Here is a 15,765-nt window from a genome sequence, read left to right as displayed (position 1 = left end):
AAAACACAAACTGAGAGACAAAACAGCAGGTGAGTGAGGCTGGCTAATACTGCGACAAAGAGCCTGGCCTCCACAAACAGAGTGCAGTCTGCAGTTCTGTAGTGCACTGAAATTTTTTTTTACAAAATTTACCTTTTTTAAATAAATTTGTGTATATATTTATGGTAATAAGTGATAAAAAGATTACTGTTTTATACCTATAGATTACTAATATATACCTATATTTTATGCATTTATGACTTACTAAACTTTACAAAACTCAAAATATTCCCATTTAATTATTGACGGTAAACTCGCAAATAATCAAATCCGTGAATGTGGAGGGCCAACTGTATATTTAGCTGCAAAATACAGTCTAACCAATTAGTTAAATATTTACAAAATACTATGATTTCTGTCCTGAATGCAGATGAAAAAGAAGCAGTGGTGGTCATTAGTTGGTGGTAATTAGAGTCAAGATTCAAGAAGTTTATTGTCATATGCACAGTGATAACACAACGGTTTAGACCATACAGTGAAATTCTTACTTGGCACGTCTCCCTAATAAAATATATACATAATGTATATAATATATAAAAATATAAAAATATACAGTCCCTGAGTTGGTAAGTAATTAAATTAGATATGAAAGAAATGGTTGTGGATGGAATAAGTCGCTTTTATTACTTGTAAATATAGCCATGAAGAGAATTTAAAACAGAATTAACAGGTGTGCAGATTGGTCAAACAAAGGTGATCAGTGATTGGTTGTTGGGAACATTGGTGATCAGTGATTGGTCATTGGGCACAATGGCTTGTGCAAGAGCAACTCAGTCAGGCTTTACACACTGGTGGAGATTCAGTGAACCTGCTCTCTCAACTCTTATACCAGCAACTGTGATGTGAGCTATATCAAGTGCAGAACAGTCACCAATGTTTTTTGTGTTGTTGTTTTTTTTTTTCTTTTTTTTTGAATTAAAGTTGCTAAAGGGGTCTAAAGACAAAGCCAGGGACTCCTGCCATTGAAAAATTTATTCCTGAATATTATTTCTGAACATAATCAAGCTATTAGCTACTTTGGGCCAATGTATTCCATTATATTTATTTTATTTATATGAACCATTAGAGATTTTTATTTCTGAATTTCCCACCCGTCGAACCTAAATCAGTTCCATGTTAAAATGAAAGAAAAAAAAATTGTATCAACAGCACTTTTTTAGTTTTATCAAATTTACATTAAATTCAAATGACAAGTCAATTAGGCTTATAACAAGTCCTACAATTAATTAGTAATAACTCTAAAAACCTTTATAATGATCGATGGGTGATGATGCTTCACGTCATGCCATATTCTTTAAAAAATACAGACCTCTGGCTGTGCTACACATAACCCACTTTGAGAACCGCGGTAAGAATGTACTAATGAGTTGAAGGTATATTTGTAGCATATTTGTAGCAGGGAAATCACAAAACCGGGCAGTGGTGTGTCCCAAATTGCATCTGTTTTACTCTTAATACTATGAAAAGGTAGTACTGTAGAATTTGAAAGCAAAATTTTAATCATTTATTAGATGAAAAGGCTACAGATGCCCTAATCTATTCAGTCCAAATATGAAGTCTGAAGAGGTTGGTCAAGTTTAAGATGTGTCCATGATTCTGTGAATATAGGTTCCTGTGTAAAGAGATTTTTTTTGAACAGCAGAATCACTGAAAAATGCCCCCATGGCTGTTGGGTAATAAAATAAATAAACCTGTTGTACAAACTGTAGGGGCTGTGAGGGTGACTAGCTGTGACATTGTATGATGTCTGAAAAATTCCACACTAACTTTAAGCCAACAGAAAAATATATTCGGTCATTGCAAATAAGCACGCTTTATGTTGTACTTGATTTAGGACGCAGCTCTGGACTCCTGGACAGAAGCTGGGCCCCCTGGCATAGACCATCAGCTCAGTATCTAAATCACAACTGACCAGCAGGGCTTTCAAAAGAGTGCCAAGGAAAAGAGTACGGATTCGCAGGTGCTTCTTTTAAAGACGGATTGTTCGCCAGGCCATATTGGCACAGCTCATCTAGCTCTAGGTGGCATTTGAAAATGTCCAGATTTATTTTACCTTTAGATTCACAACAGCCATCTTTTCAGGCTGTGAACAACTTTTCCTATAAAATGCTTCAGTTAAATCTTGTTCAGGATCATAACAACCATTTGGTGTTATTTAAAAAAAAAAAAAGCAAAATGAGCAAAACTGTGGGATTTTATGCAAAAAATTTAATATTTGGTATTTGCAAAATTGAAAGCTTGAAAGATTCTCTCTAAAAATTGTGCTTTTACATTTTGAAGCCTTAAAGTTATTTCCTCTCAGTATTTGTATTTAATTTTATATTTCTAAGTAATATGTTGGTGTAAAATATATTCAATGGCCTGTAACCTATTTATAATGGCAAAAAAGTGAGAGATAGAACCTTATAATTCAGAAGTATCAAAATTTCATACGAACATTTGCTACTGATAAAGACGTAAACAGATTTTGGCTGTTCCTAAGGCCACAGATATAACCAAAATATCTAGGTTATTTTGCTTAACTTTCACTGAGCAGTTTATGTCAAGAAGTAGTACTAAATAGTTGACTTTGTGTTGTATTATTTTTACATGTATATTTAGTACATACAGTCTATTATTTAAAGATTATTTACTGTGGTATCATGCAGTTTGGAACAAAGCCTATCCCCGGTAACCTATAAGCCAAGGGTTAGTATCCATATTTTTTCTCACAGAAAAATCCCAGCTGTCCAGTTGGACTTGTATGGATGCTGTAGGGGATAATTCAGCAATAGAAGCATTGCACTAGTTGAGTTAAATCCATTCCTGTGTCCTGTCTAGTACCGCTTTGTTGAATGGCTATTGAATTCATGTGATCAAACTTCCTAGAGGGTTTACTCAACACTGAACCTGATCTTATTATTCTGCTGCTACACAATCCCGCAGTACAGCAGAAAACAAAAGCGTGCTTTGTGTTCACATGGTTATGCACACATTGTGCAGCAAACCTGTACACGTTAAATTAAACATGCTCCTTGCTCTAATGCAATCAGTATATATAAACCGATTGCAGTGATTACATTTGTGCAAGAATCATACTTGATATAATGTGCCAGAGCTGCCAAGGCCTGCTGCAATCAGTCTATTTACATAAACTTTGTGTATTATTCCAGAATTTTTCCAACTGCAATATTTATCACTGAAGTACATAATGCAGGGGTTTATACACAGGACGAAACCACAGTGTGTATATAAATATATAATTTTCAGTGGTTGCAGTCAAATGAAATTGCATAATTTAAAAGGTTTATTTATTTAAATAAATTTGTTTAACATTTACAATTTGAAAAATTGAAAGGATTATACTTTCAGTTTTAGATCTGCATGTAAAAGGTACCTTATTATATAAGCAAAATTAGTCTACTGGTAGTCCAGAGCTGCATCCTAAATGAAGTACAACATATAGCATGCTTATTTGCAATGACTGAACATATTTTTCTGTTGGCATAAAAGCCAAAGTATCATGCATGCATATTATCTTCTTTTTCACCTAAATTTTATTAGATTTAATTTTCAAAATATTTCCATATAAGTAATAAAAAAATTTAAAAATAATAAAAAAAAGAAATAAAAAAATAAAATTAAAACAGAATAGCTAGCCAAGCAGAATACACTGCTGTTGCTTCCATCTAGCTGTCTTCTGTTACATGCTACTTGTTCCATGACATGCTATGGGCTACTCTTTTGATGTAATTCCTACATTGTAAACATTTGGTGTCACTTCGACAAAAAAATTTAGAAAAATTTAGAAATTTATAATAAATTAAAAATAATAATTTGATACATTCTGGGAGGTTTTTGTTGTTTCCTGCAAAATTTCATGCAGGATTGTAGGATTGATTTTCTGTTTTTGCCTGATTTGATTTTACAAGTGATGGCATGAACTAGAGTAAAATATTATATAGGGTGGAAAAACTACTTTATGGGACTCTGTTGTGCATGTTACTGAAAAGCCATGTATAGGCCAATGCCAACTAGTTTAGGAAGCTCATTTTCAATATGTTGCCTGGGATGGTGTACATGGAAATATAATTCAGAATCTCTTATCTTTATTATGTTATATTGTTGACTATGTTGATATATTTTATTTTGTTTTGATTTAGCTGTTTTCTATTGTTTTTTTTTAAGTTGTAGCTTGTAATTTTTTACAGTAGCTTGCCAGTAATTTACTGTAAAATCTACATTAAAAATGTTTACAGTGTTGTTATTTAATTTAAAAACAACTGTAACTTTGGTAGTGCTAAAATTATAATTCCTTGATGAGATGATGAAATAATATAATGCCTATAATTTTTTTTTTTTCTGAAACCTTCACATTTTTACTGATGAGAAAAAACAAATATTTAAATATTTTAACTGGTCATCACCATTTGTCTTAAACACTAATGCTTTATACATGTAAAAATACAATTTTTATGTAATTGTGTTGTTCTTGGTGACAAATATAGAGTGCACAGTGTGCAGAGGACGCAGGGAGAATCATCAAGGCCTCACTGGGATACGTCGCCTTGAATCTCATGGACGTTACCTGAGCATACTGCACACTCAATATTCAGTAATTCGCTTCATTCGAAATGACTCAAAGCGAACTGATGAAGGGAAGGGTGGGGGGTGGCCATCTGTCTGTAGTGAGATGTAGGAGAGGAGTGAAAAAAAAAAATCTGGAAACGGCACAGGAACCATAGCAACGCCGGAGAAGACCTAAAGCTTGTGAATGCCACTTTGTCTTAGGAAATGTGAACATTACTGCAGGTGTAGGACCTGCTTCTTATCACCTACTGCTGAAAGAGGATAATACTTTCAAAAAAAAAAAAGAAGGGAGCTGGTGAAAGTCATTTCCTAAACACCACAATTAAAATACGTTAAAGGGAAAGTGGTTTCAGATCAGCACAAAAGGAAGCTTTTGCCAACACAGTGACTCCGAAGACCCCTTGTGCCACTAGAGTATATGGATTAGTGTTCAGCCACGAGGTGAATTTGCTCTTTGGAGATGTGAAAGACCCAACACTTTACTGGTGGAGCCTTTGCCCGAGCGGCCTTCCAATAGAAACGCCAAGCGGCTCACAGTAACAGTGGGCGACAAGGGCACCTTGGGTTTGCAGATGTTCGGCCTGATGACAGATGGCTGTGGCACAGGCACGGGGAGCGGCGGGATGGCGTCTGCGCCAGCCTGGTGCCACCTGCACCCCTCTGCCAGTCCCCATCTCCATAATACCCTCCACAATGGAGCTGACAGAGTGGGCTATAGTGGGCATGGTGTGTGTGCACGTATGGGTGATGACTCAGCTCTAAGACATTTCTAGGTTCTACAGAAATCATCTCCTACGTCTGCATTCTCACTGAACCAAAACGATGGTGGGTATATGATCTGTTGCATAAGAGAGACTAATAAACACTAATACACATTTGAAATCTAATTATGTATTATATTAGAGGTCTTGTCTTACGAATTAAAGTGATGGTCATAAAGGGAAAGATTAAAGGGTCATGGACTGATTTCTAGACCTCTAGAGGGCACAGACCCAGACAATGGTGACATTTGAATTCACTTATTGACCATTAACAGTATTAAATGCCTTTGGCAATGCAGTTGTTCTCAGTGAACAGTGCTGCATCCGATTGGCTGACAATGCCTGCCAAATTCCCAGCGGTTGGACGCACAAGCGATGAAGGGCGAAGCAGACAGAACGCAGGAGGCAAGTTAGCGAAATGTCAAACTACTCATTAATGTGGACACACACAGACGGGACATGGTACAAAATTTGCTCTCAAAGGAGGAGGAAGCAAAGGAACATCATGATATTAACACTGCACAGATTATTAGGTATTAAAGTGGATGTTTCAGTGTCTAACTCACACAAAATGAACTTCTTTGGAGGTAAAGGTAAATTTAAGTAAACTTCTTACCAAATGGCTCATTATGCCTTCCTGAATGTAGTCTAAGGCATAAAGAATTCACACATAGCAGAATATGGTCATTCGAGAGAGAGGCACATTGGCAGTAATTACCCCATCCATCTTAATGGAGACTGGTGGGCACCCTCTTTCAGATCAGTCCTCACTAGGCCCAGCATTTTGATAAATCTCTGCTTAAATTAGCCACCCTTGAAGCCTAGGGCCTCCTTCACTCTCTCGGTTTCCATTCATCATCTCATTAAGGAGTTAGGGCAAGACTGGCTGTGGTTCTCCATGCCCAAGGGGAACTTTTGAGCCATTCTTGAGAAGACAGTGTGAGTAAGTGCTTTTAAATTCTATGGCTTCGGGGAGCTCTGACAATGAAGCAAATAGCGAAACCAATGCACACAGGATTGATTATGATTTGTTGGCATAGAGCGCAGTCACAAGAATATTTCTGGCTATTAGCAGTGACGGGTCTTCCTTTGAGATGTGTAATAACTGTAAGTAATTCATTTGATGACAGTGTGAGCACAGTGGCCTAAATGACGAAGCCGTGAACTTTGGACGGGATTTGCAGTGTGAGCCCATTCCTTTCTTTCTTCAGCCTAAAGCATAGAACCACCAGAGATTTGTTGTCTGAACATATGTATTTTTTTTGTACTGATGCCTGAAAGATGAAAGATAACGCCTTTATATCCTTTTCTCTTTCCTTCCCATGGATCGAGAATCCCAAACTGCGGCCAAAAATCTTTGTTATGTGGACATATTGTTTACTTTTACTTTATCAAGTGTGACATCTGTAATAAGGACAAGAGGACATCTTGGGTCTCACATCCTAGTTGTAGCTATTCTGAATCACCATGCAAAGAATTCCATTTCTTAAAAAAGTGATGAACTATAGTGGAAAAGAGCAATATTAAATCTTGAATGAGCAATGGCAAAAATATTGTGTCACCCTATAAACTTACTAACAAATCATTAGAAATATTAAACATTTTACTGGTGATTGTCATCATTTGATAAAATGAGTGATTAAAAAAAACTGGCAATTCAAATTGTAGTGATTTGCTAAATGATTGTTACACATATTTATGTCATGATTGAACATTAAATGAAAATTTTCAACCAGTATCTGCCATCATCGGTCATTATTCCTACACAAAACATAACTTTTTGTAATAGCAGTGGCTGGCCAGCATCTTGTATGTGTATTATTCTGAACATTAACTTGGTAAATCTTGCTTACATCTATGTTTATTCAGGTATATATTTATTTCTGTGCAATCTGCTTTTAGTTAGTCTGCTGCCTTCAAAAGAACCAAACTATGTACAAATCTCTTGCTCTTGCTAATGGCTTACTCTTGCTTTCCCTTTGAATCATGTTTTAAATGGCTCTCACTACCAAAATGGTTGCCAGAAGCACTAGCCAACAACATCCAGCTCATCCACTCCATAAATAAAGTACTAATTTATTGGCCTAAATGCTGTATGATCAGTATTTTTCAGTTGCCTAAGTTAAGTGAAAACAAAGTGTATATGTTTTTGTTAATTTGGTTAAATCATATCACTTGTTCCACAGGGAACAGTATGAAATGGCGGACATTGGACTCTATCTCTCAAACCACATGTAGCTGTGTTTTAGCAGCAAAGCAAGCAAAAATAAGCAATAAGCCTTCCTCTGGGCCCTTCTGGTCCTTATGAAAATCTACATTTTTCCATCTTTCTCTATATCTCCTCTGTCTCCTGCAGTGACAGAAACACACCACTAACTTCATCGCCATGTGTTACATCCATTACTGTAGAGCACTTCACTGCTCCCTGCTGAATTTTACCGTCCTGGAGAACATCATTTCTGTCTGTGGAGAACCTTTGGGCTTGTTCGATTTTTAACATTTAGTGGTGATGATTGTGTATGTGTGTATGTGTGTGTTAAAACTAGCCATCCACAAGGGCTATATCTCTGTAGTGACTGCCTAATCTGAGCAGACAGACACATGGAACACCCGTAACACATCAGCCTGAAACAGTGAACCCACAAACTATTTATCTTTTTAACTGACACGTCAGGTCAGTTAGAGGTGATTGTTATTGGAAGTAACACTTGTAGGATCTCAAGTTCTTCACAGTTTAAGCTTACTTCACACCCATTTGATTCTTCCAGCTGAATTCAAAACTGGACCACCTGTAGTGGCTGCGTCAGCACTAGTAAAGCTGCATAAAGCTAGTGAATGTGGCACGTACAGTATTATGGGTTATTTGTTGCTTTTTATGGCCCATTGTTACAGGAAATGCCTATTATTAGCATTCATAGATTAAACTCCTATATCTGCACACTGAACAAGCCTTTTTGTAGCCAAGTCCTTCTAATGATGCCAAGTCAAAAGCTTGTCTTTTCTTTGTTTATTAACAACATTTGAGAGCTATGTGCAATCTCATTTGATTGTAACACTGCAGGGAGAGTTTTAAAAAAAATGCTTACGCTTCCTGTTAAAATACCCAAACAGCTGCTAATGCACTGTTTACAGCTTGATCATGGTTTAATCTGTGATGGTGTAAGGGGAGAGGGATTGTGAACAATACTTCCTTCACTAATTCACATTTGTTATTCAATCAATTGAAGAAGCGGTTTTCATTTCTTCTAACAAAAATCGTTCTTATAAAAACTGTATTTTTAAAATAACAGTATCAAACTTGTCAAAAATGATCAAAAATGTGTGGTGAAATATTTTCAAAGTAAATGCAAACAAATTACCTTTCTTTGTGAATGCCATTTCTAATGGCATCATGAATTCTGCTACGTACCAGGGTATTTTAACTTAAATAATTGTTGCCTCTGCCAGGAGGTTAAGACTAGACTGTAAAGTGATCCACACATAAACAAGAAAGCAGATCACATGTGCAAACGTAAGAATACAAAGCATCTTGAAGTGTTCTGCATAGAGGAGTGTCTTCAGCATGTGTCTCCAGCCTTGTTAACATTTCAGGAAAAACTAATCATCTCTCCATTAATTATGGGAGACCCAATCATTTTGAAAACTATTTTTTGCTGGAGTTTGAAAGTAAAAAACTCCATGAAACTATACAGTGACTTCATATGTTTAAGTAGTCACCCATTGTGTGTTCATTTTATTTATTTATCTTTGAGGTGCCAATAATTCTGCACCCATAGAAAAAAGGTTTATTCTGAAAAGTTCTTCAGCTTCTCCATTTGGGGTCCGTACCACAGTGTTTCACTATAAAAGAGGGTTACAAGACTCCTTAAATATACGAAAAACCTGCAAGGAACCCTTTTTGTAAGTGTGTGGAGTTTGCAGAGTGTGGAATTTGAGTCTTCAGATGTCCACTACTTGATCAATCAACAATACTATTTTAGATTTATAGCTCTCCAATCATGTGCTTCATCCATTTCCACATTCTTTGGCATATTTCCTGCTTACTTGCTTTGATCTGCTATGAGTTTTCGACTAAAGTAAAATATTAGATTGGTGATCAATTAGAAGAATTTCCTTTGTTCATAAACACACAGTACGCCCTAGCTGGGGAAGAGAGCATTGAGGCGGAATATGACCATCCACATCGCAACTTTTTCCATAAATTTCTCATGAGTGTATAAAAAAATGTAGAGGCATGTAAATTTTTAATCACAGGGCCATATGGATGGCCTCAGATGGTATACACTAAGGAGTTCTGACACAGTGAAAGTCAGTCCACAGCTTGTATAATCCGACCTCTCCTCTTCACAGGAAGCCTGACTGAGGGCCTGAATGACTACCAGGCTGCCATGCCAGAGGACGATGCTGGGGAGCATCTGTTCAAATACTACAGTTTAAATATTATTTATATGCTGCATCTATCTATCTATCTATCTATCTATCTATCTATCTATCAGCTGACTGACAACCAGAAGCACATCAGTGCTTGATTTGAGCTAATAATATTAAAGTGTTAATAATATTCTATCAAAAGACCCTCATTATGCCTCACATGGTATGGGAATGACTCTCTATCTATACAACCTGTTATAAATGAGTATCTTTTTCTAACTTTTTCTTGGTATCTTCAGATAACTCAAGCAGAAGCAGGTCATTACCCAGACAGCACATCTCTTTAACACTCCTCAGTTGGCATGGGATCTCTTGTGCCAAAATTAAGCCCCATGTCATGCCCACCCTCACCGCCTCCTCTTTCCCCACCATGGGAACGTTACATGTTTAATGACGAGTGAGATCTCTCCTCTCTCCCCATGCCACAAAAGCCCTGACATCTGTCTCTCCAAGAGCCGCACTCCAAAAGCTGCACATTTGTTCCTATCTTCTCCTTCTTCTAAAGAAATCAAAAATAAAAGAAGAGAGGCGGAAGAGGGGAGGGGTGCTTAAAGAGGGAGGGATGCAGGGGTTAAAACAAAAGGCCTTTTTTTCTCTCTCCAAGTGTTAATTCCTCTATAAAGCATTCCGAAAATTCAAAGTAGGTGTTAAAGAGGCCCTTCCCTTCTCTGCGGCAGAGCTTATAGTACAGCTCATCTGCCCAGAGAAAGCAACATGTTTACATTAGAGGAAGGAAGTTGATAAAGTAAGCCATATTCTGGGTGTGACTATGGAAACACAGTCACAGGAATTTCTACAGGTTCAATTTAGACTTTATTCAGATGTGATTTAATTAATATATTTACACTATGAATATTACAGTGAATATTAATAGTTTTCAATAGCTCCTAAGATGTAGTCCCATCGTAGGCAGGTAAAAATTAATCAGAAAAATAGATACAACCATGAAGTATTGAAGTATTTAACGCCATTATGGATTAAAAATTGGGGTTATGGAATGTAATGTTAACATTTTTAGAATGATCCCACCGAGCTAAATCTGCCCACCTGCTCAAAACAAACAAACAAGCAAAAAAAAAAAAAAAAAAAATTATACCACAGCAGTAACAATAATGCAAAATAACAGCATCTGTAATTTCTAGTACACTGATAACCAACAGTGAGATCAAGTTTAGCACACCAAAGAAATCCTGTTTGTTTAAAAAGTAGACAAGATAGATAGATAGATAGATAGATAGATAGATAGATAGATAGATAGATAGATAGATATACTTTATTGATCCCATGAGGGAAATTCTTGTGTTACAGCAGCATGGTCAGTAGCAAGATATAACACGTACACATACAAAATATAAAAAATAAAAATACAATAAGTTAAATTAAATGTAGTAGTGCAGATATGGAACACAGTTGTAGATTTAACCAGATTTACATCAGTAAAAAATGCCAGCAATGTAATTAAAAATGTGTGAAACAGAACTGCACTTCCTTACAGAATGTTCAGAATTAAATTAAATATGGGAGGAAGCCTTTATAAAATAATTAGCACTCAATAGCCAGAACTGAAGCACCTCACAAATTCAGAGAAATGACTCTATCTGGTAGGAGTTAGCAGTGCTGTATGACTGGCAGACACACACACACACACACACACACACATTCTCTCATCATATCTACTAACCTATTTATCTCTCTGTTGTTTTGCTTTATTACATTGGTTTATCTACATAGAAACATCTATCTATCTATCTTTACAGTTCAGTACAAAATCTTGTATACCCTTTGGACAAAATAACCAACAACACATTTAGTGAGTTAGGCTTCACAGATTTTTCTCTTTTATTATTATTATTATTATTATTATTATTATTACTGTAAGTAACAAAAATGGTCAGAAAGGTTATGCTAAGATACTAATAATGATAAAATGTATGTGTAGTAAATATTCTCTAATAACATACCCTCACTATGCCTTTATAACTGTAATATCTTTGAGAGACTATTTCACAGACCTCCTTTTCTGTCATCATTGTTATGATGCTGCTAGATGAGCTCGCTAATAAAAAGCGGTGAATTGAATACCGGTGCCAGCAGTAACAGACTCCAGGCGACAGAGGGCGCTCTACATCTCTCACCGCATACTACAATACTACCATACTAAATAGTATGGGCAAAAACGTACGTCACCCATCACACAGAGCACACTATTTTGACACTAGTGCGCTAGTATCCTGTTTGAGACGTACAGACGCACTCTGAAGGACGCAATCAAACATGGCGGCCTCCTTGCTGAGCAGGAGGGGAGTTGCGCTTTTAGGCTTTTCTAGTTTAAAATCTTTTATCCCTGTTGTTTCTGGGAATAATGTCGTACAGTTGATAGCTGGTTATAACCCGAGACCTCTCAGGCTGAACTTAAAGGAGCCTTACATTCCGGACAGGAACAGTGAAAAGACCCCGGAGTGGCAGAAGACTGAGAAATATGAGCGCAAGCTTTTTGCACGTTATGGCTTTGCCTCCGGAGTGGATCCGGGTAAACTGTGGCCCACTGCCGCCCAGCTGGAGGAATTAATCCAGGAAGAGAAGCAATGGCACCCGCCGCTCGAAGAAATGCTGAAAAACATCGCGGCGAAGGAGAAGGAAAGAGCAGAAAAACGGCTGGCGAGGTAATTTAGCTGCTTGGTTAGCTCGCCGCGGTTGAAATCAATGTGCGCGTGTATACGGGGTTTTACGGCTACATGGCCACACGATGTGTCCTCTATGTTGTTGCTCTTGGTTAATTAACGTTAGCTTGACTTAGCGTAATTTATGTGGCGGTACAAAGTTGTTGAATAATATGAGTATGTGAACGTATGACCTTTATATACCACAGAGACCACATTAAATATATAATTTAGTGTTAATAGTTTGGCATGTTGAGTCACAACTCTCCATACATACACAGAATCCACACATGGGAGTCACAGGTGGAAATTAGAGATGCAGTTTGTAATTTTTTTTAAAGTCTTTCAAGGCCCATGGTAATCATGTGATTTCAAGCATGCCTTAGGAAACTGTGGTTTGCAATATTGCCAGATAGTGGATCTTGCTAGTTACTTTTTTTTTTCTTTTGCCTCAGACTTTTGTTTACATTTTTCTGGCCCATAAATGAGCTCCACCCAGAACAGACTGAAGACTATTGATGAAGCAGACATACACTACCGGTCAAATGGTGTATACCTGTCATACTTTCAGCATGATGGGTGTGTTCACACTGGGAAGCAAAAACCACTAAAATCACCTGAAGTAATTGGTTGTCATTTTTTTTTTTTTTTTAATTTAAACAAAAGGATATCATTATAATTTTTATATATATATATATATATATATATATATATATATATATATATATATATAATTGCCCAGCCCCCAATAAAGGATGAATTGTGGGCACAAACATTTAGTCCCAGAAAATTTCAGCTAGGTTACATTTGCTATTTTTATAAACAATAGTCTATTTATGATGAATTGTAGTATCGTTACTGGTTGATTTTTAAACAGGTACTCCCTGTCGGATGGCAGGTTTAAATTTTATATGGGCGTCGAGGTTACATTTCTTAACATACCACTAAATTCACATGCAGAATAGCAACTTTCTTAGTAGCTCTTTAAAAAGAAGCATTACACAGAGTGCAGACTGCGATGCCACATAATAGGTTCAAGGCTGTTGAGCTGTTTTGGCTGCTACGTAAGAAATAAATGTGACAGCACGTGCTGATAAACTTGCACATACTGCACACTATGACCATCTATCTGTTTCTCTGGACAATCCACACAGCACACACCTGAAACTTGCCGTGCTGTGCCTACCAGTGTGTGCTGTTGCCCCTTATGCGTCTTATGTCTTATTGTATTACACACATCTCGAGAATCATGTTTCCTGGTTCATGACTTTCTGTGCACCATTACCACTACGCACCACTCATGCGCTCAAATTCCTATTTGCACATATTGGATAGGGCTATGGTGCATAATCTTCTGTATAGTCTATGTGTACTGCTTTGTATATAGAACTTGTTTTCAGCCCAGCTCCCATGATTGGTGGTTGTCGTCATTGTTTGTAAGCACAGATCTGGAATTTGATACTAAGCATTTCACTACATTGAATATACTGTGTATACACTTGTATGTGACAAATAAAACTTGAGTTTGAATCGTTGTAGGCTAATCATCCATGATGGGGTGGTGTGATATGTCCTGACGTGAAGTTGAGTGTTTTTTTTTTTCCTCTTGTAGCTCAGCGATTTGCCAAGATTACAATTTTTCATTAGTTAGTCAGTGACACGTCATGATTTTAATCATTTCTAGTTACATGAAATTAAAAAACATACCTTGTCATGTTACCGAGAAACTGGAAAGTGTAAATTCCTCTGTCCTGAAGACTTTCCTGTGGTGGAAAACTTACTGATTGTTACAAAGCACTGACACGCAAGACTCCTTCTGTAAATGTTAAATATACATCGCCTTACGAAAAGCTTCAACTTGCGTGGCCTGTCCCTCTAAACAAAAAAGGCTATATTTTGACACATTTTGCTCATGTTAACTAAATCACTAAGAATATGACAATTCAAACTGATACTAAAATCCCACCTGTCTGTCCAATCGTGGGTGTCTGTGAGCTTGTGTATGTGGTAGATATCACTTTCCTTTTATTTTTTTCCCCCTCTTTTTCCCCCCCAATGAATTTTTGGTTATGTTAGCCTTGTGGCTTCAATTCAAACCTAAGCAAGTTTCTAACCTAAGTGGGAAAAGAAGTTACACAGCAAAGGAATAACTATATTTTGTGCTAATGATGGTTTTATTTCTTGTGCTAAGCTTTTAAGCACCTATTGGTGAATAGTCATACTCTCTGGAGTGGCTTTCTGTCTCATTGGATGCGTCTTTTTTTTTTTTTTTTTACAGAGAGAAGCTGATTGCTGCAAACATGGCTAAAATGCCCAAGATGATAGCAGACTGGAGGAAGGAGAAGCAGGAAGCAAAGAGAAAGGTGAAGGAGGAAAAGGCCAAAAAGGAGCGGTTGCTGGCTGAGGCTCGGGAGCGTTTCGGCTACGCACTGGACTCGCGCAGTTCCAAGTTCCAGGAGATGCTCGCAGAGATTGAAAAGGAGGAGAAGAAGAAGAGGAAGCTCCTGAAACGTCGAAAGAGAGAAGAGGAACAGGGGCTGACGACTCCTGCACCGGCTGCTGAATCCTCATAGAGACTCTGGCTGAGGGAATACACAGACTGTTGTATATACTGACATTGTAGTAACGTGTTTGACCATCGTAATGCATTTTGGAAAATCCATCATCATGTCATTAAAAGAACCGTAATTAAAATGTAAAGCCTGATTAATACTTGCAGTCAGTTGCATTTCCACTATTTACAGTGCTGCTTGAGATTATCCCACTGAAATACATTGATACTTTTGTCTCATTTCCTTTCTCCCCCAATCCCATTACGTCTGTCTTTTTAGTTGTCTTAATTATTGTTTTCTTTCTTTGATCTCTTAATCACTCCAGCTCCTTTCAATTACTGTGTATTTTTTCTTCAGGAAATGCAAATCATATTCAACATATGATTATGTATGACTAGATTTATGTATGACTCAGCCAGTGTCCCAATGACTGAAATACACTAGCCTTTACATAATGACTTTTATAAGTAATTGCTGTAAACATTTACAAACGACAATAACTACCGTCCATAAAAAAAAGTCATAAAAATGACCAATGGAAGTCCAGCCATAATGTATAGAACTGCCTTCAAATATGATTTACTGACTACCCTAAATTGCTAGGATTTATTTTTAATCAATGCCATATTAAAGAAAAAGGTATTAGTTTTAAGAGATGACAAAATGACATGAGTGTGAATGAGCAAATTCTTCCTCCAGTAGCATGAGTATTATCCATAATCCAATATTACTCCATAATCAGAATACTGTGTA

The 15,765-nt window shown here is 36.9% G+C and overlaps 1 protein-coding gene across 1 annotated transcript; it reads left to right on the top strand.

The window, feature by feature from the left end:
* The first annotated feature begins 12,028 nt into the window (after window positions 1-12,028).
* On the top strand, window positions 12,029-15,172 carry gadd45gip1 (growth arrest and DNA-damage-inducible, gamma interacting protein 1). The gene is made up of 2 exons (XM_026916843.3): window positions 12,029-12,463; window positions 14,739-15,172. Exons 1-2 carry the CDS (start codon window positions 12,075-12,077, stop codon window positions 15,031-15,033), a joined length of 684 nt encoding a protein of 227 aa, XP_026772644.3. The 5' UTR covers window positions 12,029-12,074; the 3' UTR covers window positions 15,034-15,172.
* Window positions 15,173-15,765: the final 593 nt, after the last annotated feature.

This window comes from Pangasianodon hypophthalmus, chromosome 13 (genome assembly GCF_027358585.1).
Source record: "Pangasianodon hypophthalmus isolate fPanHyp1 chromosome 13, fPanHyp1.pri, whole genome shotgun sequence".
In the NCBI taxonomy this organism is placed as follows: domain Eukaryota; kingdom Metazoa; phylum Chordata; class Actinopteri; order Siluriformes; family Pangasiidae; genus Pangasianodon; species Pangasianodon hypophthalmus.
This window is presented reverse-complemented; position numbering and strand designations above follow the sequence as displayed.